Source organism: Sciurus vulgaris (genome assembly GCF_902686455.1).
Source record: "Sciurus vulgaris genome assembly, chromosome: 18".
NCBI lineage: Eukaryota > Metazoa > Chordata > Mammalia > Rodentia > Sciuridae > Sciurus > Sciurus vulgaris.
The window spans coordinates 25287922-25308633 of record NC_136479.1 but is presented as its reverse complement, the minus strand read 5'-3'; the positions used below and the strand labels follow the sequence as shown (position 1 = coordinate 25308633).

Sequence of the window (20712 nt, the reverse complement as noted above, 5' to 3'; positions counted from 1 at the left end):
TTAACAAGCTTACTTGGCCATAAGCAAAAGAGATGTGATGCAAATATTTGCAAAGTCAACTTATTTTCATAATTGAAACAATCTGACCTGATGGCAATGGACAACGGTCAAACTTTGCCAAAATATAGTGGGAAAAGTGAGGAAGTGCCAAAGAGCCCAGTGTTCCACAAAGAAGGAAATGCCCACCTGGAGGAGGGCTCAGAACTGTGGAAGCCAGAGGTTGGGTCAAAGGTCAAAGTTTGGAGGGATGCAGGAGGTGTTGAGCGTCTGAGCATCAGATCTCCCTCCACTGCGTGGGTGTGGGCTGGCAGGACAGTGTGGCAAGACCAGAGGGTACTTAGTGACAGCACAGCTTTTGAACATCAGAACTAGCTCCAAATGAGCATTTCCAGCTGGCTGTGGGGACACATGGTGCTGCCCACTGCTCTGGATCAGATGGCAGCAACCCTCATTCATCCCCACCACTTCTCCTCTTTCCAGGAAGTATGGCTGCAATGCTTTCAAAAAATTAATTAAAATAAAAATGACTTGCCAGGTGTGTGGTATACAGCTGGAATCCCAGCAACTTAGAAGGCTGAGGTGGGAGGATTGCAAGTTCAAAACTAGACATAGCAACTTAGTGAGGTCCTAAACAACTTAGCAAGACCCTGTCTCAAAATAAAAAGTAAAAAGGGATGTGACTCAGTGGTTAAGCACCCCTGGGTTCAATCCCTGATACCAAGCAAACAAAAACATAGTTCAGACCAACACGGCCACTGAGAAGCAACAACTGATTCTGACGAATGTTCTTCTGGTACGTCCTATAGGCAATGGTGGAACATGTTATTGAATGTAGAACTGTCATGTGGGTGAAATACTTTGTCTGTATTTACCAAGAGAAAGCACAATAACATCAGGTTGATGACAAGGAGGGCTCTGAGGGCAAGAGGTCCCAAGGGGTGTCTGAGGCCTTCACAGAGCACTGGCTTCCACTGCTTGAGGGCGGTGCAGTGACGGCACCCTACAGACGTTTACTCTTCTCCCTTGTGCAGGTGACATGCCCACCTGTACTTCCACTGCTACTACTAACCAGGTTCTGATAAGCTGGTTTGCAGTTCTGTTATGGAGCTGTGTGGGTGCCCCATGAGCTGGTACAGAGCACCCCAAATATGCTTTGCACAGACCCAGCTATATCCAAGAGTTGGAGACTTGCCTGGAACTGCATGAGCCAGGGTGACAGCTTTGGGCAAACCCCGGAGCAAACCTGGTCTTGGGACAAGGCTCAGGCCCTTCCAGCCTGCTGTGTTTTAAGCACACCCTGCCCACCTCTCAAACCAGGGGATGATTGGTAGAAAGTCCTGATGGAGTTGGGTTAGGAGTACTGGAACATTAACTCCTTCAACTTATTTTCTGCACAACTAGAGTAAGTGTAATCCAACTGCAGGCAGAACATTTCACCAGTTTCATAACTTGTTTAATCCATGTCTGATAGTGGGCCTGCCCTCCATTGTTATGTAAAAACTATCACAGATACACAGGAAGTTCACTGGGGCTCTGAGCAAAGCGTTGGATGTTCCTAAAGCAGAGGTGTCAGTTGGGCATGGTGGCACACACCTCTAATCCCAGCCCCTTGGAGGGCTGAGGCAGGAGATTCTGGAGTTTGAGGCCTGGGCAATACAGTAAGATCCCATCTTAAAATATGATAAAGAGCTACATAAAAAGGGAATCTAAATTACCAGAGGCTGATCTTGACACAGAGACCTCTCCATGCCAAGGACAAGGTCAATGGGCAGGTGAGGCACAGTGGCAGCACTCAACACACAAGCCACTCAACTCCCAGGCCTCTGTTCCTTGTAGGTAGGGAGTGGACATGTTTGATGTTAAGTGAGGCATCACTGTCCCTTAAAAGGGGTCTCCTTTCCTGATTAGGAAATTCCTTCTTCCTCAAACCAAAGCTGCTTCACACAACAAAAACCAGTCCTCCTGTCTCTCTCTCCTCTTGGCCACACAATGAGATACTTCTGACAACTACCATTCAAGTCCCCCATCTTTCCAAATACTCAGATGCAACACATGTGGAAGCATAGCAGGTAAGAGTGCTCAGGCAGAACTCCAGAGCACAGGAGGGTACTGTGCAGAGCACTCTGCGTTACCACATTTACTCAAAAAAGTTTCACTTATTTCTGTAACAAGTTCAAAAACAAAACAAAACAAAACAAACCAACTCCATTCTTCTGTGTTAACGGGCCTGGTTGCCATTCACCCTTCTGAGGATGCTCCCTCAGCACTCAAGCCTGGTGAGGAAGACAATTCCAACAGGAAGATAATTCCAGAGGAAAAAGGCCTCCAGACCCTGCTGTTACCAATGTCCCACTAAGGTTGTGTGCAGATGGGCAGACAAGGTCAAGCACGGACTGTGCTTCTGTGGAGAAGGTGCTCACTCAGATGGACGGACCTGAACACAATGAATGACGCCCTTCCTGTGCCCAGGTGTTGGGAAAGCTGGCAGCAAACTATGGTGGAGGTTATGTTTCTTCCCTCTTAGGAAAGGGGCAAGACAAGCTGATCAAACCCCTCCAGATCCCAGGCTGCCTGTCTGCCAGTCATCACATCTGAGCAGTGCATAGCTATGCACTGATTCACCACCATATGCCATATATCACACTCTCCAGCTGCAAGTCAACAGCCAGACTGTCTGCTCTTGCAGAAGGAACTCATTTGAGTCACTCTACAAAGCTCACCTGTCCCAGGTACTAGGATGCAGCAGGAGACAAGGGCACTGCTGAGGTGGGAGGTGATGCAAACACACGTCAGCTAAGCAGCAGTGTGAGTTTGGCTCAAGGCACAGGGCACAGGAAGGAAGTGAGGCCATGAAGGAGGCTCACAGGCTCTCTCGGGGTGAGGAGCTGAGACAGGGACTCAGATGGGAGTTCAAAGGCTGTCCACCCAGAGAAGACACTGCAACACACAGATCCATCTAAAATGTAAGAATTTCAAAGTTCCACAGAAAACCAGAAACCCCGGATCAATACCTGAGCAAAAGATCTGAATGGAAAATGAAAGAAGACATATGGATGAACATATGAAATAAGCATGGAAAGATCTAACATCACATGTCAGGGAAAGGTAAATCCTAGCTGCTCTGCACCAATAGGCATGGCAATGACAAAACCACCATGCCTCAAGGACATGAAGCACTGGCAGAGCTCAGAGCAACTGGAGATTGCTGAGCTGCTGGGAAGGTAAAATTGGCAGAGATAATGTGACAAAATGGTGGCCAGTTTCTTATGCAGCTAAACACACAGTTATCAGACAGTCAGTTACCCACTCCTTAGTACTTACCCAGGGGGAAGAAAACACCCCCATGTAACCCCAATGCAAATGTCTGCATCTGCTTTATTTGTAATCATTCAGCACCAGAAATGACTCAAATGTCCCTCAGCTAGCAATAGGACACAATTGTGGTCCACCCACGGACCGAACATGCCCCCATGGAGTGGAGTGGAATGAGCTGGCATGGGCTATAGACTGGCGATTAATTTCATCCCCGCACCACCTGGGAAACTTCTGGAAGAGAAACTGTTGACAGTTGCCTGGGTACCCGGGACATGTGGGTGATGACGTCATCCCCCTCTTGGTGGCAGAGGCAGCGTTTGTCAAAGCTCACAGACCTGCAGTGCAGAAGGGTGTGTTTCAGGGATGTGAACTAAGTCACAGATGAAAAACAGCTGTAGTGTGGCACCTGAGGAAGGGATGTCACAGAACCTGGGGTGGCAGCTGGTGGGCTGGGCATGGGGCTTGGAGGAACAGCAGGGAAGGACTGTGAGCACAAGACAAAGGCTGGTGTGAGGGTTCAAGCAAGAGGCTGACGTGACCTGACATTTGATACACTAAAAAAAAAATTCTGAAAAATTATATTTAGAACTCAAACCTACACAATGAAGAAAAGTAGGGGAAAAATGCCAACATCTAATGAAATCTAGTGCTTATGATGCTAACTTTACTGTAATTCAATTCTAAATTTATTCTGCTCTAGTTGACAGAAAAATCCTGAACATAACTGCCCTCTGCAAGCCTCAGACTGCATAACAACTAGACATCTGTAACACTAGCCAGAAACATCCCCATGTCCTTTGCCTCATTCTAATGAGGAAGTATCAGAAGTCCCCAAGATGGGACAGGAGATGGGAGACTTTCCCAAGGATGCTGTAAGGGCAGAGCCTGTGTGCATGCACAGGTATAGTGTGTTGTACCCGTATGTTTGCACACACCTCCCTCCATCACATTCCAAGGGTTGTATCTTCCTAGAACAGCCACCGTCTCTCATGTCTTCTTTCCTCTCTGCAGTGTGATCTGTTAAGGATGTCCAGATGCCAACTACAAAGACAGAAGCCTCCACACCCCATGAGGCCAGCCCAGTGGCTGACTGACACCTGCTGCTGGCTTTCTGTGGACTGAGTGGGTGAACTCTGGGAACCAGTGAAGGATGACTTGACACATGTCTCAGCCTCTACATGAAATCAGTGGGCATGATCATCCACAGAGATCCATCACCCAATTGCTGATCAGAGTTCAGCTCAGACTGTCCAGAACAACCCTGAGGTATAGGGCTTTCAGTCCCAAAAGTACACAAGAAACATAGGTAGCTGAAGGCAAAAAGTACCAAAAAATTAGGGAAACAAACCCTTCAGAATCCTGCTGCCATCTTGGTGCACAGGCTCATTTAAAAGTAAATGCGCAAGCTTTTTTTTTTTTTTTTTTTTTTCTGTAGTTAGGGATTGAACCCAGGGGTGCCTTACCACAGAGCACATCTCCAGCCCTTTTTATTTTTTATTTGAGATGGGGTCTCAGTTGCCTAGGACCTTGCTAAATTGCTGAAGCTGGCCTTGAACTTGTAATCCTCCTATCTCAGCTTCCCAAGCCACTGGAATTAAGGCATGCACCACCATGCTAGGCCACATAAGCAAACTTTACATCAAAATTCTACATTTTAGAAAGATGATGTGTTCTCAAACTTTCACTAATTAGAATAAACCTTGCTGCCAACTAGTATTTGTAATTTATTCCAAAATATGAGTGCCTCCTCTTTACCAACTTCAGTGTGGGGTGAAGCTGCCAGAGTGAAGCAGTGCTCATCAGAGGGAGAGATGCTATTGAATTCACAGGCTGCAGAGGAACAGGACCTCCGTGATCCCAAACTCGGCAGCACACCCAGCAGGAGTGCATGAAGCCGCCTTCACCACTGTGCTCACACCTGGAGTATTCCTTGTGCACCCTGACAGGGCAGGAGGGTGGCCTGGGAGAGACAACCTCTCGCTGAGATCTGCTTAATTTCAGTTGAATTTCTACCTGCTGTTTGTGCTTGTCATTGTAGACTTTACTCCATTTTAAAAGACACCCTGCGTGAGAGTAAAGGGGATTCTGAAGCAGAAAAAGCCTAAAGTGGACAAGCCAAGAGGCAGAAGAGTGGTGGAACCTGATGACAGCAAACTAGCAGGGCACCAACATGTGCCCTGCTCAGCTGGTTTCGGGACAAGACAAGGAGGCTCCAACAGTGTCCTGCACCAGGTATGGGAGTTGCACGGGAAGATTAAGAGCTCATCCAAATGTTTCTGTGTTTGCTCTTGTTTTAATGGTACTGGCAATTGAACCTGGGGTGCCTTATCACTGAGCTACAACCCTAACCCTTTTTATTTTGAGACAGGGTCTTGCTAAGGTGTCTGGGCTGGTTGTCCAACTTGCAGTACCACTGCCTGAGGTCTTAGTCCCTGAGCAGCTTGGATTCCAGGCATTCGCCACAGAGACTGGTTCCTTATCCTATTTGTGACGGATGTATGCAGCTCTTCTCTTGGTAGATGGCCAAAGCTCCCCTGTGCCTATTTCCAAACTTCCACTGGCACTGGTAGAGCTGTTGGTGACCCAGAGTCCTTTGGGTTCTGCCTGGCCTGGCCCAAGGGGTATGAGATGAATACAACAGTGGCACATCTGGACACCTATGGGAGGTCAAGAGCCTCTGTACCATAAACTGATCCAGGAGAGGAAGAAGCTAACACAGAGGCACATGAGGGGCTGCAGGGCACAGAGGCCTGCTGCCTGCCCAGGGCTTGGGGTGACAGTGGCTCAGCTCCAGTGGCAGCTGACACCTACTAGGAGGAAGCACCCTACCTGGGGCCTTGGGTAGAGCACCTGTTGCCTCAGCTGTGCTCCAGGAACTTGGGGCTCCTTCCTGCTTGGCCGTCCTCACAGCCTTCTCTGCATTCTGCTCATCTACATGGCTGTGCTCACCTTGTAGCGGGTAGTGGGGTGGGGGTGCCAAGGCGAAGTCTAGCTTGTCCTTCAGATCCGCCTCATTCTCCTCTTGCCATTGCAGACCGATTTTCTCCCAGAGGCTGGTGGCCAACTGCCTGTGGCACAGCAAAAAGTGCACGAGTCAGGGTGTAGCCCTGTGGAGGAGCTTGCTGAACGGGTCAGATCAGTGGACACGAGTGGGCAAGGGTAGGAAGGCTCCCTTCTCCCCAAGGTCCTGATGGACTTCTGACTGTGTATTAATGGTTACAAGAGGTGACAGATTTCTATCCATGGCCCAAACATAATATAAAAGATGCAATAATGGCTGTGCAAAAACCACAGAGCCCATCTGTATACCTCAGGAGCTCATGATATCAAACAAGGGGACAGAGCAGGTCTCTAAAAACAGGAGATTCTGAAGTGAAGAGAAACAACCATTGTCGTACAAGACAATTCTGGAAAACCCAGAAGCAAAGGAGATTCCTGCTACTACAGGAAGACACACCACCCCAGGGGCAGACTCCAGACTGTTTTGCTTAGCAGGCACACTCACCTGATTTCAGGTATCTCGTCATTGAAGCTACTCAGCAACAAAGGGATGAGCTTGTGGAAAAAGGAGTAGCGGTCCCGCAGGTTCAGGAGCCAGCCCCCTACCACAGAGGTCACTGCCTGCCGGACCTACGTGCAAAGAAAAAAGAGGCTTCACTCTGGGTGAAAAAATGCCAAGAGTAACTGCTGTGAAAGCTGAGTACTGCCTCCTGGATGTCCCCTGCTACCCCTGAAACAAAAGCATGCTCTGTGTCCTGGGCCAGGTGCCTCCTTCAGCAGGTGAGAGGAAGCACTGTTGAGTCCTGTTGCTGTGTGTGTCCTGGGCTGTCTGGCCTGGTCTGTAGTACCCTCACCCCAGTCATGTCTGCAGAGCCTCCTGCATGGGGCTCTTGGGGCTGGCTGGGTACTGTCTTGCCCTGGGAGTTTACACAGGCTGTGATCAACTACCACACATAGAAACCTCTGGTTCCCCAGCCCTAGGGACTGCTGGGGAAGCCACTAGCGCCCCTCCAGGGTTGCTGCTGGCTCTATGAGGTCACACACAGGCCTGCCCTGGTTTACTTACCACAGGAGAAGACAGCTACCAGCTGCCAGGCCATGGCACCATAATTTATTGGGAGAGGGAAGTAGCTGAGGCTGGGAAAGGGCCAGGCATAGAGGTGGCTCAGCTCTGGACTCAGATGCTTTCAGAGTCATCCTACTCCAAGATAGGGGCCAACCATGGTATCAGTCAGTCACCGGCTGGGGCTGTGGGTAGCACGAAGGGATGCTCGCCCGGACATTCAGGCTGACACGGCTCCACCTGGAAGTGAGCCATCAGCAGTGACACTCAGCAGTGCACAGGGAAAAGTGGCTGTGGGCCTCAACAGTGTCTGATGCTTGTGCATTTGTACTAGGGGTGCTGCTCAGCCCTGGCTTCAGCAAGGCACACAGCTGGGTCATGCCCAGGCCCTGCAGTTGCTGGTCTGGGACCTGGGGCCAGTGCCCTGAGCTCTGTGAACCTCATTTTCATCTGGGGAGAAATGAGAAAGAACAGGTTGTCACTCAGTCCCAGCAAGAACTAAACACATTAGAGAAAGGGGAGCACCTGGCACCTGACACACAGCAGGGCTCAGCAGCCCTCATTCCCTCCCCTACTTGTGGGGCACAGAGTAGGTGGCCAGGTGGGCACAGCCCTGGGAAGTCAGGAAGGGCACATGGGAACTCTGCCACCTCTGCAGGTATTTGTGAGTCTTAACTATTTAAAAATTAATATTATTATTATTACTGTTAACTAACATGACAACATTATTAACCAAAAACGACACAAAAGATCTGAGAAAAAAAAAGACAATCTCCCAACCATCTGGAAATGCACATGACAGCAACTAGCAGCTCCATCATGGAGCCCTCCTCCCTCACCCCTCACACTTGACACCATGAGGGCTGTTGCTGATGAATAAGGGTGACTCCGAGTTTAACAGAGCTGGAAGGTGCCAACTTATGGTCATGTGTATTGTGAAACTACTTGAGATAAGGGACAAACTTGAGGCTCAGTGAATGCCACATGATGCCAACAGGAAAAAAAACGGTAAGTCACAGGGTCTGCCCTGAGAAACCAAACTGCACCCTACTCAGTGCTCACACAAAAGAACAGGAGGTCCTGCAGAGGGGACAGGCACACCTGCAGGGTCTGAGCACTTTCAAGAGCTCCTTAATGATCTGGGTCTCCCACAGATTGGGCTTCTTCTGTAGAAAGGAGACTTCACGCATCATCCCTCATGAACCAGGGCCGTGAAGAGAGTGGGTCTGGGGCTTCTCTTTCCCATCAGCCTCTGGTTAGCTTAAGAAGCCTACAGAGTCCAGCTGGCACAAGACAAAATAAATTGATTGAGAGTTACTTGGGCACAGGTCAGGTTTGTGGGTCACAGGGTCACTGGGCTGGAGAATGTCACACTTGATACCATCATTACAATCAAATGGGCACAGAGTACACCCAACACCCCCCCCCCACCACCACCACAGGAAGGGCAGGAAGGGAGGGTAGTCATCAGTGTGGTTCCTTTGTGGACAATGAACACAACTGCTACCACCCCACTCTACTCTTCCTGCTAACCAACTGTCAGCTGTGCTGTCCCTGCTGGTGGCAGGAGGGACAGACACAAGGTCATGTTCTCTGGCCACACCCCCTAGAGCTTTCACAAGCCACATATATTAGAAACAGCCAGTCTCCACACAGGCCACACAAGATAACCCAACAGTCACTAGTCTTTGAAAAGTAACCATGGTGCCCCAGCCTGTCTTGTAATGGTTACAGTTCCCTCAAGGTCATCTTGCCAGCTCAAACACCTGAGGTAGGACAAGAGCAGATGTCTGACAACCATTTGGTGACAAAAAGGACCTCCCTGCAGGGAGCAGCCCTACCCAGTCACCAGCACAAGGGCAACTTAAAATCACAGGTACCAGTCACTTCACTGGGTTCATATGCTACCTAGTGACCTGAGCTGGAAGCTAGTTACGCAAATACCCTATTCTCACTTTCTCACTGTCCTTGGAATCCCAAGAGAACAGAGCTCCAGGGGAAAGACTCAGGGAGCCAGACACCCACATTCTGGCCCTGCTCCACCACTTCACCAGCATGCTATCTGAGCTGCTTCCTCAGGGGCGAGACCAAGAGACCTCTTCACTGAAGCCACAGACTAAAATTATTTCCAGGCCCTCACGATGTGGTTCAGTGACTGAAAGTTCAGCCAGCAGGTTGTAGGTCAGCAATTGCTAGAAAGTTTTCTGGAAGGCAGGGGGAACTGGGACCTTCTGCACAGAGTATGGGTGTTCCAATGCAGCCCTGGTTGTTGAGCAAGTTGCTCAAAGTGAGCTCAAGGACAAGGGACACAGATCTGACATACGAGTCAGAAGGCAGCACTGGATTTCACACGTCTCTGGAAAGGACTCCACAGGCATCCCCACCAGCAGACCCCAGACCAGTGAGTGTAAGCTGGCAGGTAATCAGAAAGTGACATTCAGAATACCACAGCAACCAGCCTGGACATTGTAAGGAGCAAATTAAGTCCTTTCAGGAAGAAATAAGAAAATAAATAGCCTAATATTGGGGAGCACATTTTAGGAGATATTAAATCGAAAAAAGAATTATGTACTGAAGTTTTGGAAGAGCCTATCACCAAAGAAAACACACTGCTGCCTTTGAAGACTCTAGCAGGACAGTAATCAACTGGTGACATCTTCATTATCTGGCCCAGATGTCACCCAGCAACCTGCAGGGCAGGGCTACATTAACTCCATCACAGAGGGATACCCTATTTCCACCTGCATAAAGGCAAGCCCTCTATGATACCAGAGTTGGGCAAGTTTAACACCCAAGTCTTAGATCAAAAGAATGTAATGGCAGCCATTTTAAAGACAGCTATTACAAAGTAAGTAACATATGCATAGCTATTAACACATGGTTACATGATTTGTAGATAGCTGTCAACAGTTCTTCCTATTTATAGAAGCTAATGATACAGTTGTATTATTTACAGAGAGTTCTGGACAGATCTAGAATTTACAGTCATGGATACACAGTTACACTGTTTATAAATAGCTATGAAGGTAGAGAATTAACAGATAGCTATTGATACAGGTGTATTATTTACAGAGAGCTCCAATACATAATTATTCCACTATTTTGAGGAATGACTTCACTTGTAACACACAGAAATGTTCCCTGCTGGCTATGTTCTACCACAAACTTAAGGAGGTGAGAGCAGACGCTGTTTTCACTGAGACTGTGCTGTGCAGCCCAGGTCCTGGATTATTGATATGCTGACCCAGCACCCTACCCTGTCTTCTTCTTCCAATCTGCCATGTGTGGACCCCAGTTGGTATAAACCATTAGATTCAGCCTCAGCTGGCTCAACAAGACTAATGGGATAAGTTAAGGTTTCTGGAGAAAGAAGGCAGAGGACCCCTCTGTCTCTGCACATAGCTCCCACTGGTAGCCACGCTGCACCTGGACGGGGCAGCCTAGAATAAAGCCCAGAGTGGAGGCCAAGCAGATACTGCATTAAACCCAGACTCTGCCCTACAGGTGGACCCCAGTGACCACCTCCACGCCATTTTCCTCCAGGAAACCCTCATCCTGCTGAGACTTGTCTTCCAGCCATAGCCCTAAACTGGAGCCAACACAATCCCTTTCTCTAGTTCCCCTGCTCTTCAGGATGGAAGCAGAAGGAAATAGCACTCCTGGCTTCCACAGCCCCTTTCCTTTCCTTTTTTCCACAAAACTGGACCAGGCCCTTGGCTCATTCAGTCTGCTTATGCACACAGGTTAACAGAGCAAAAACTTGTACCTTATGTCATAAGAGTTGAAGGATATAGTGTGCAAATTCCTAGGAATATTACAGGGGGAAAGGTGAATTTATGTTAAGTAAGAAACCTGAAGATAAGCACATGAAAAGATGCTTAACATACTAACCATTAGGGAAATGTAAATCACACACCCACTAGGATGGCAATAATAATAATAAAATAAAAATAAGCATTGGTGAGAATGTGGAGCAAGTGGAACCCTCATGCACTGTGGAAATGTACAACAGCACAGCTGCTGTGGGAAACTTTGGAGATCCTGAGAAACCTAACCATGGGGTCATGGGGTCACCATGTGTCTCAGAAATTCCACTCCTGGGTATTATCCAAAAGAAATGAAAGCAGGAACTTAAATACTTGTGCATATTTCATAACAGCACAGCTCAAAATAGCCCAACGGCGGAAACAACCCAATTGTCATCAACAGACAAAGATAGTAATGTGGTCCATCCTCACACTGAAATGCTACTCAGCCTTGAAAAAGAAATGGAGCCCCAACACAAGCTCCAAATATCAAAGGAATGGAGCCTTGACATACTCTATAGTATGGACAAACAGTACAAACACCATGCAAACAGAGGATAGACACTGAAGATCACATATTGTATGATTCCACTTTTAAAGAAATTCATAAAGCAGGCAGATTCATAAAGTCAGAAGGATTACATAGTTGGCCAAATTATACCGTTATATTGTGTGCACATGTATGGCTATGCAACAAATTCCATTATGTATAACTATAATGCATCAATAAAAAATATGAGAAAAAAAAGACAAGAAGTTGACATGGTCTCCGTGGAGGTGGATATGTGGGGGGTTACTGCCTAGTTATGACAGAGTTTCTGTTTGGAATGATGAAAAACTTAGATAGAGGTGATCCTCGAATAACACTGTGAGTACAATTTAAAGTAACAAAGGTACTTGACATGTTTTACAAAATTACAATTGATAATGTAACTCACCAAAATGCACTGAATGCTTTAAATAAATGAACTGTTTGGTGTGTGAATTATAACTCAATAAAGCTGTTTAAAAATCAAAGCTGGACATGGTGGCACATGCCTGTAAACCCAGTGTCTTGGGAGGCTGAGGCAAGAGGATCACAAGTTCAAGGCCACCCTAGGCAACTTAGTAAGACCCTGTCTCGACAAATAACATAAATAAAATAAACAAAATAAACAGAATCACTTTGTGCTATAATGGGGGCAAGATGGTGCCTGGGGAGACCTCCTTTTGGATATGACAACATATGACATGCAGGATTCCTGTGAGGATTAGCTGAGGTGCTATGTGAACAACACATGGGAGGGGCTGGATTGTGCTAATGCATACTGGCAAACACTTTCATCCTAAGAGTAAGGACTTGTCACCTGGATACAGTTTCTCACTCAGTGGCTGAGGACACCAAGGCATGGATGCTTCTAGACACTCTGGAGGACCATGATCACTGCTCCTTCTGTCCCACCTGCCAGAACATGCACTCCTTGGCCATTTCTTCTTTGTGGTACAGAAACACCCTTAGCTGGTCTTTGCTCTGCAGCTTGTGAAATTTCTACAAGTCATGGTGGCCTCAGGTCCAATGTGCTTGTGAAACAGATGTTGCCTGCAGTAAATCCAGTGCTCTGATTTCCACCTGTCAGGCTCCTGCCTGCTTGCCTCCCAGTGGGTCCCAATCCCCAATAGCACGAATTGTCCCCACACCTCTGACTACACCCTTTCCTCCCAGACCAGGCCCTCCAACCACAGTGGCTTTTCAGTGAAGTTTCCTTGCACATAAAAGATGATTCTGTTAACTGAGCACACATGGTTTAGATTTTTCTTTCAAAGAGGCAATAATTGCAAAAAATAATTCCTTCCCACATCTTCTAAAATGATGAATAACACATTAACGTGTTAACTTGGCTCCCCCCAGTTCCTCAGGATATGAAATAGGACCATTCTGCAAATGACGAAGGACACTTGGTGCATATGACACCTTAAAAAATAAAAATCAAGTGAGTCAGTCAAAACTAGCAGGTCAGCATGTGAGAGGAAATAGATTGTCTCGCAGAGAAATTCCTTACCTGAGGGACATCATCAAAGAGCCGCTGAGCAAAGTGAGAAAGCACGTCGTCCACAGACTTCCCGTTACCAAACTGGATCACCGTGCCTGTAGCTTCAATGACAGCCACCCGGACCTTCCAGTGCTGATGGGAGATGGTCTGCATCAGGGGGCCAATCAGGGACTCCGACTGCATGTGAAAGTGTTCTGTAGGGTGGGAGGCATCTGTCACTAGAACTTGCCCAGCATGCCCCACTCATTCACTGTGGACCACTAGCACATCAGACACCAAACACCTTCCTCCTCCCACTCAACCTAAACCCAGAACCTGACGGATCATGCATGCCACATGGCCCTACTGGCCTCACCCCTCACCCCATCCCTCCAGTTCCTGGAAGTCTTCTGTTTCTTAAATCTGGCTGATCCCTCCTGTTAACATACTTACAGCTTAAAAGTTTCTCTTTCTCTTTCCAAACCCCAACCTGACACAAGGGAAGGCCCTGATTAGATCTGAGCTGGAAGATTGGTGGAGAGTGGACTAAAGGGAACCAGGAGAGGAGCAGCAACCTCCACTTAGGAGCCCAACAGCCCAAACCAGAGCAAGTGGATTGGCAGTAGAAAAACGGGAACAAAGTGGATAGGCTAAGCAGTGTTTCTCCAGGTATGACTGGTAATCTTCATCAGAAGATCACTGTTAGAGAGGCAGCCATCAATACCACCCAAGCCAGGCTTAGAATATGGGCATCAGTTGCAGATGTGGGGGTATGAGATGAGAACCATGCTGGTAGACCTAGACAAGGGGCCACAAAGGAACTCACCAGGCATGGGTGTGGGGTTTGAGATTGGAGGGCTCACCCAGAGTGAGTATGGGGTTGTGGGGGTACCAGCTCATCTGGCTTCAATTAGGGATCTGGTACATGGGGAGGGGGCAAGGATCATGATGCGGATTCATGGGGTGTGAATCAGGGAGTACGGTCTGGAGCCAAGAGGGACTGGAGTTACGGCCTGGGTCTGAGTCGCAAGGATTCATCACCCCACGTGGGTCAGGGGGCGTGTGTCTTTAGCTGTGAGGGACTGGGTTCGTGGAGCGCACTGGGGGTTAGAGGGAGGAGGCAGGGGTCGCTGGAGTCTTAAGACGCAGGGTATAGGGGTCACAGAGCTTAGGTCTAAGTCAGATGTTCGAAGGGCAGGGGTCGCGAAGAGGGGTCAGGGGTCACGGAAGCTCGCCCAGCGGGAAGGGCGTCCGTCTGCGGCGATAAGGGGAACGGGTCGATAAGTGTGGGTCTGGGTCGGAGGGGCAGAGGATGCGACAACTCACCCGGCGTGGCACGCGCCAGGGCGGAGGCGCACTCGCAGCTCTCACGGCGCACCGCGGAGAAGGGGTCAAGCAGTGCGCCCCGCAGCGCGCGCACAGCGTCGTCCAGGTGGGGAGCGAGCGCGGCGCCGCCTAGGCGCACAGCCAGGCCGAGTAGCTGCACGAGCGCCACGCGCAATTCCTCGCAGGGCTCTGGCGGTGGCCGCGCGGGTTCCGGTCGGGCCAAGCGCGCGGCAAGCGCAGGCAGCAAGCGCGGCAGGGCGTCGCAGGGCCGCGCGGCGCGGCGCAGACCCAGGTCCAGCAGGTGCACTGCTAGCGCGCGGCAACCCTCGGCCGGGTCGGCCAGGAGGCGCAGCAGGCGCGGTAGCAGCAGGCGCGCCCAGGGGCCCTGGAAGGCGGTAGGGTCGGCCCCGGGCGGCACCACCTCCTCCAGCACGCGCTGCAGGGCCTCCAGCGCGCGTCGCCGCCCCATCTTGCTGTCCGCCTCCAGCCCCGGTAGCAGGCGTCCCAACACGCGGCTCAGCTCCGCCGCCTCATCCGCCTCTGTTGGCCCAGCGGCCGCCTCCGTCTCCGCCGGCGCCGCCATCTTTCGCGCGTTGCCCGTCACCAAGGGAACCGGCCCTCTTACGACGGCCGCGATTCGGATTACGGCACAACTTCCGCCCGGCAAAGCCTGAACGGCGTCTGGGGCGGGGCGGGGCGGGGCGGGGCGGGGCGAGAGAGAGGAGGCCGAGTCGCGGGGCCGGCATGGAACCGGTTGGCTAGAGGAGCCGCGGGCAGGTTCTGAACCGCCGGCGTGGACCGTGGGGGACCCTGCTCTTTACCTACCACGGTCCAGGACTCTGCTCATGCGATGCCGGCTGCGCCGCTTGCCAGGGTGCCCACGGCTCCTCGGCATGGGAGTCAGTTGCATACGGGCTGCAAGACAGCACCCGTTATGAAAGTGTTCTAAGGACTGAACTTTGTTTCCACGTTGACCCTTCTCTTTGGTTGTTGACGCTGTTAACAGGTAGTCCTTGTGTTTTGTAAATATCTCTGGGAAGTCCTGCGGAGTCTTCTTTCGTTCCTCCAACAGGCATCTGTTGGCCAGGCACCTTCGGAGGCACCTGTGAACTCTGACAATGCTGAGATGGAATTCCCGCCTTCCCTGTGTTCTCATCCTAGGGTACAGCAGGAGGAGCGGGACCATGGTTGAAAGATCTCATCCATAAACTTGACTGTAGAGGTCCTAGGAGAATGAGTGCAAACAAGGTTGGTCCATATATGTAACACTGCCTGAGGAAGTGATATTGGAAGTGAAGTGTGAAGAATAACAGTAACCAGGGGAAATGAGCTGGGGGTGGCCAGAGAGGGATGAAATTGCTTGGGCAAAGGCCCTTGGTAGGTGTCATAGACGACCCCTGTCCTTCAAATTCATATGTCAAAGTCCTCCCCTCACTGCTTCAGAACATGATCTTGTTTGGAGACAAGGTCTTAGCAGATGTCATCAAGTTAAGGTGAGGTCATTTTGATGGGCTTTGAACCAGTAAGACTGCTGTCCTCATGAGAAAAGGAAATTGGGGATCAACTGGCACATAAGGAGCAACCTTGTGAACATGTGCACAGTGGCTAACAAGCCAAGGAGAGAGGCCAGGAGGAACCAGCACTGTTACCACTCTGATCTGGGACTTTAGCCTCCAGAACCATGAGGGGTCAGTTGTGTTGGCTACACTTGGTAGACTGACATTCCCCAGGAAAGAAAGAAAAGCTTCCTGTGGGGAGAAAGGAGGGAGTGTCAGCAAGGCCTTTGTCTTAAAATGGTCAGGGCTGAGGAATGTCCTGGGTAGAGCATTGGGAACCAGGTTGGCATTTTAAAAACTACCATGGCCCTGCCTGTTGCTTGGCCAGAGGATGGCAGCGAGGCCCCTTGGAAGGCTGTGGTCAAGATGAGCAATAAGGAACATCACCCTCCCTTGGCCTCCCATCTGACTGCAACTACACACCCTGCCAGTAACTTGACAGCCAATGAGGAAAGGACTTGAGTGTTGGAAGATACACTGTCCAAGGGCCCAAGATTGGAGAAACAATTATGCCACAGAGCCCTGGGTTTCCTTTTTCTCCTGTATAGGTTTCTGGGCTGGGTGCCATCCAGAAGGGCTAATAGCCATAGAGAGGATATCTTCAAGGAAAAACCCCTGTATCTGGCCAATAGACTGGGGAAGGAGATGCCCAGCAGAGACCTAGAGGGGAGCAGCAAACCCACTCTACAATATGCTGTCAGTGACAATTTCAAAGCCCCTTGTTCATACGAGGGTGTAGTGGGTTGCCCAGATCACACAGGCAGTATCCATGAGCCTGAGACCTCCAGACCTTCTTGGCAGCACAGGGAGACTTACAACAAGAATGTTCTGCTCCTTCCCACAGCAGAAGGTGGCCCAGCAGCATCAGGAGGCCTGATGAGCTGCCCTCCCACCCTGGGCCAGAGGATAAGCAGAACAGGAGAGCAATGCAAGGGCTCTGAAGGCACATCTACAGTGGACAACAGGATACAAGCATGCCTGAACCTACATGCTACACCCAAATTTGCTGCCTGTGAAGGTAGAGGATTTAAATAGAATCAGCAACCTCCAAAGATAACAGCCCAAATGTCCACTATACATGTGAAAGTCACTTATACCAAGAACCTGTAAAACCAAGGTGAAAAGACAGCCAGTGTGAATGCCCAGATGAGTCAGATGTTGTAATTATCTGCCGAGGATTTTAAAGTTGTCATAAAAAATGCCTTAGCTGGGCACAGTGGCACACTTGGTATCAAAAAACAAACAAACAACAATACACCTTAACAAGCAGTTACAGGGCTGTGAGTGTAGTTCAGTAATAGAGTTCTTTTATCTACAAGTCTTTTGAAGCAAAGAGAAGGTTTAAAAAGATCCAAATGGAATTTGAATAGTATTGTTTGTTACTGGAAGGATGCAGGGGTCGAGATGATAGAGCAATAGAATTTACTCAATTTGAGTGACAGAAAATAGAGAAAAAAGTAATCAAGAGTCTCAGGTCTATAGGAATAATTTGTATCACCAACATCACAAGATGAGAGAGAGCGAGCGAGCTCCGAGTTAAAATGTATTCAAAGAATTAATGACTGAAACTCCCCGAATTCATTGAGACATAAACTCATAGACTAAAGAAGCTGAGTAAGCTTCAGGATAAGCCCTTCAGAAACTCACACTGAGTTGGCATGGTGGTGTGCGCCTGTAATCCCAGCAACTTGGGAGGCTGAGGCAGAAGGATCACAAGTTCAAAGCCAGCCTCACCAACTTAGTGAGACCCTGTCTCAAAAATTAAAAGGACTGGGAATGTTGCTCAGTGGTTAAGCACTCTGGGTTTAATCCCTGGTACCAAGAAAACAAAACAAACAGACCCACACTGAGACACATCATGATGAACTTCTGAAAACTAAGAACAAAAAATAATACCAGCCAGAGAGAGATCATCCATTGCCTGAACGACAGTGTGATTAGCAGTTAGAAGGAAAGGGTATTACAAAAACTGGACCATGAACTCTACCCAGCAAATACCCTTCAGGAATCAAGATGTTCTCATAAAAGGGCAAACTAATGGAATGTTGCTAGCAGACCTACCTAGGGAATGCCTAAACGAAGCACCCTAAACAGAAAATTATACCCAAAGGAGGTTGGGACCTTTAGACCATCAGGAAGCACACTGGAATGGGTGAAAATAGAAGTCAAGGTAATTGATCCTTTGCTACAGTCAATGATAGGGCTTGCGTGTCCCCAAACCTTTATGTGTTGAAATTTAAACTCCACTGTGAGGTATCAAAAAGGTGGAAACTTGCCAGGTGTTGTAGCACACACCTGTAACCCAGCTACTTGGGAGGCCGAGGCAGGGGGATCACCAGTTTCAGGCCAGCCTGGATAACTTAGTGAAATTCTGTCTCAAAATAAGACAGGTTGGGGATGCACCTCAATAATTGCCTCATATGTGTGAGCCTCTGGGTTTGATTCCCTGTCTTGGGGAGTTGAGGGGTGGAAACAATCTGTGGTGTTTAGCGGGAAACCTTTGGGAGGCGATTAGGGTTAGATAAGGTCATTAGGTGGAGCCCCCATGACTGAATCCTGGTGGCCTTATGGGAAAAGGGAGAGAGGTTAGAAGACACACACCTGTATGCAAACACATGGGCTTCCTGTCTCACCATGATGCCCTGTGTTACCTCAGGACTCTGCCCTCAAGAAGGTGGTCCCTGAATGCCGCCCCTCTACCTTGAACCTCCAGAACCGGGAGCCAAAATAAACCTTTATAATTGGCTCAATCTGTGATACTGGACTCCTGGAAAGAGAAACAGCCTCATACCCCATCTTTACCTCATGAGTCTTTAATCATATTCCGTAATTCAAGCAGAAATTAACACTGATGTAGTGCTTGGTGTACATGAGGAAAGGTTTACAATGATTATGTTTAAAAGCAAAAAGGGTAAAGTAAGGTTTCCACACTGTCCTTGGAGTAGTAAAACACTGATACCGGTAGACTGATCCAGAGCAATACTGAGAACACTAAGCATGGTCATTTACTCAAAAACGTCATAAAGTGGGATTCTGAAAATGTTCAAATATCCCACAGTAAAGCATGAGAGGTGGAACAAACACAAAAGAGTAACAAAAGGGCAGACCTCAACCTTTGTATGCCAATAGTTTAAATGTGCATGTCCTAAGCACACCAACTGGAAGGGACTGGCACAGTGGATAAAATTCATGACCAGAATATATCATCTATTCTGCTGAAACCCTCTTCGGACGTGAAAACATGGCTGATTGAAGAATGTAGCAGAAGATGCTGATATGCTAATACCAACCAAAGTGACTTCAAAGCAAAGGACACTTCTAAGGGAAGAAGGACTTTGCCTTGGTGATGAAAGGATCAACACAACAGGAAGCCACACCCATCCCAAATGTGTGTACCAAACAATAGGTCCTCAAAATACAGCGAACTCTGGTGGAGTTGACAGGAGGAGTCAAATCTGAAATAGCTGAAGACTTAAATTCCAAACTCAGCAATTGCTGAGACTTTAATAGGTGGGGCCTAGTGAGAGATCTTCCAGTCCTGGGGGCATGCCCTCCCCGGGGGATTGTGAGGCCCAGGTCCCTTCCTCTTCTTCTCTTTTTCTTCTTCCACATCCTGTACGTCAAAACAAACCTTAGCAAATTTAAAAGAGTTAAGTCATGGTCTTTGACAATAATGGAACCAAGTTTAGAATCAGTAACGAGATACCAGCCCTGCCCCCTTGCAGGCCTCCGAGGGAGCTTGTGGGTGACCTCTGAGGTGGTCCCCATAGGTCGATAATTGGAAAAAAAAAACCTAAAAAACCAGCAGAACGACAACAGGAAAATCCTCACACTGAGGAAATTAGACAACACAGTTCTACTTGTAGATAAAAAGTGAAGTCTTGAACATGGAAAAAAATAAATACACATCAAAGAAGAGCAATACCCCAGGGGTTTGTTAAATAGAATAATAAAATTGACAAACCTCTCTCCAGACTATCAAGGAAAAAAAAAAAAAAAAACCACAACTGAGCACAAAATAAACCTAAGGAGTTTTAAGGGTGGTCACTATAGTCCCTAAATATTTTAAAAAGATAATAAAAGAATAATGTAAACCAATCTATGCCCCGCAAAAGTATATGAAATAGGGAAATCATAGGAAAGCACAATTTACTAAAGCATAAAAGGAAATAGAAAACGGAGGTGTCCAACACTGTTAAGAGATCAGGTTTCTAGTTGAAAACCTCTCAGCGAAGGCCACAGGCCCCGATGGCATTGCTGACAAATCCTTCAAGCATAATTTTAATAAGGAAATAACTCGGATCTTAACATCTTTCCAAGAATAGAAATAGGAATATGTCCCAGCTCATTTCATGAGGCAAGTATCACAACCTTGATTCTAAAGGGTGACAAGGACATTATGTAAAAGGAATATTATATGTCAACTTTTATTGAACACAGATGCAAAGATCCTAAACAAAACATTAACAAAATAAATATAGAGATGGTGGATTTTTAAAAAGATAATAAAGTCAAATCGAGTTTATTCCAGGAAGGCAAGTTGACTTACCCCAAATTAATATAATTTACTTCATTTAAAAATGGAGAAAATAGGCCAGGCATGGTGGCACATGCATTTCCAGCTACTGGGGAGGCTG

The 20712-nt window shown here is 48.3% G+C and overlaps 2 protein-coding genes across 4 annotated transcripts in view; one reads left to right on the top strand and one right to left on the bottom strand.

The window, feature by feature from the left end:
- Positions 1–15134, bottom strand: part of DNAAF5 (dynein axonemal assembly factor 5) — a 48260-nt gene extending 33126 nt beyond the window's left edge. The window contains exons 1-4 of one of the 2 annotated variants that reach the window (XM_079120624.1): positions 14520–15134; positions 13224–13408; positions 6821–6945; positions 6145–6383 (exon numbers count right to left, since the gene is read on the bottom strand). In XM_079120624.1, coding sequence (XP_078976750.1) covers positions 6145–6383; positions 6821–6945; positions 13224–13408; positions 14520–15102 — 1132 coding nt within the window. In that variant the 5' untranslated portion in view covers positions 15103–15134. The remainder of the gene's footprint in view (positions 1–6144; positions 6384–6820; positions 6946–13223; positions 13409–14519) is intronic. The other variant, XM_079120625.1, reaches the window with a different exon arrangement.
- Positions 15135–15277: 143 nt separating this feature from the next.
- The window catches only part of PRKAR1B (protein kinase cAMP-dependent type I regulatory subunit beta), a 134898-nt gene continuing 129463 nt past the window's right edge, over positions 15278–20712 (top strand). The window contains exons 1-2 of one of the 2 annotated variants that reach the window (XM_079120653.1): positions 15278–15525; positions 15681–15767. In XM_079120653.1, coding sequence (XP_078976779.1) covers positions 15753–15767 — 15 coding nt within the window. In that variant the 5' untranslated portion in view covers positions 15278–15525; positions 15681–15752. Of the gene's footprint in view, positions 15526–15604; positions 15768–20712 lie in introns of those variants that run through there. The other variant, XM_079120654.1, reaches the window with a different exon arrangement.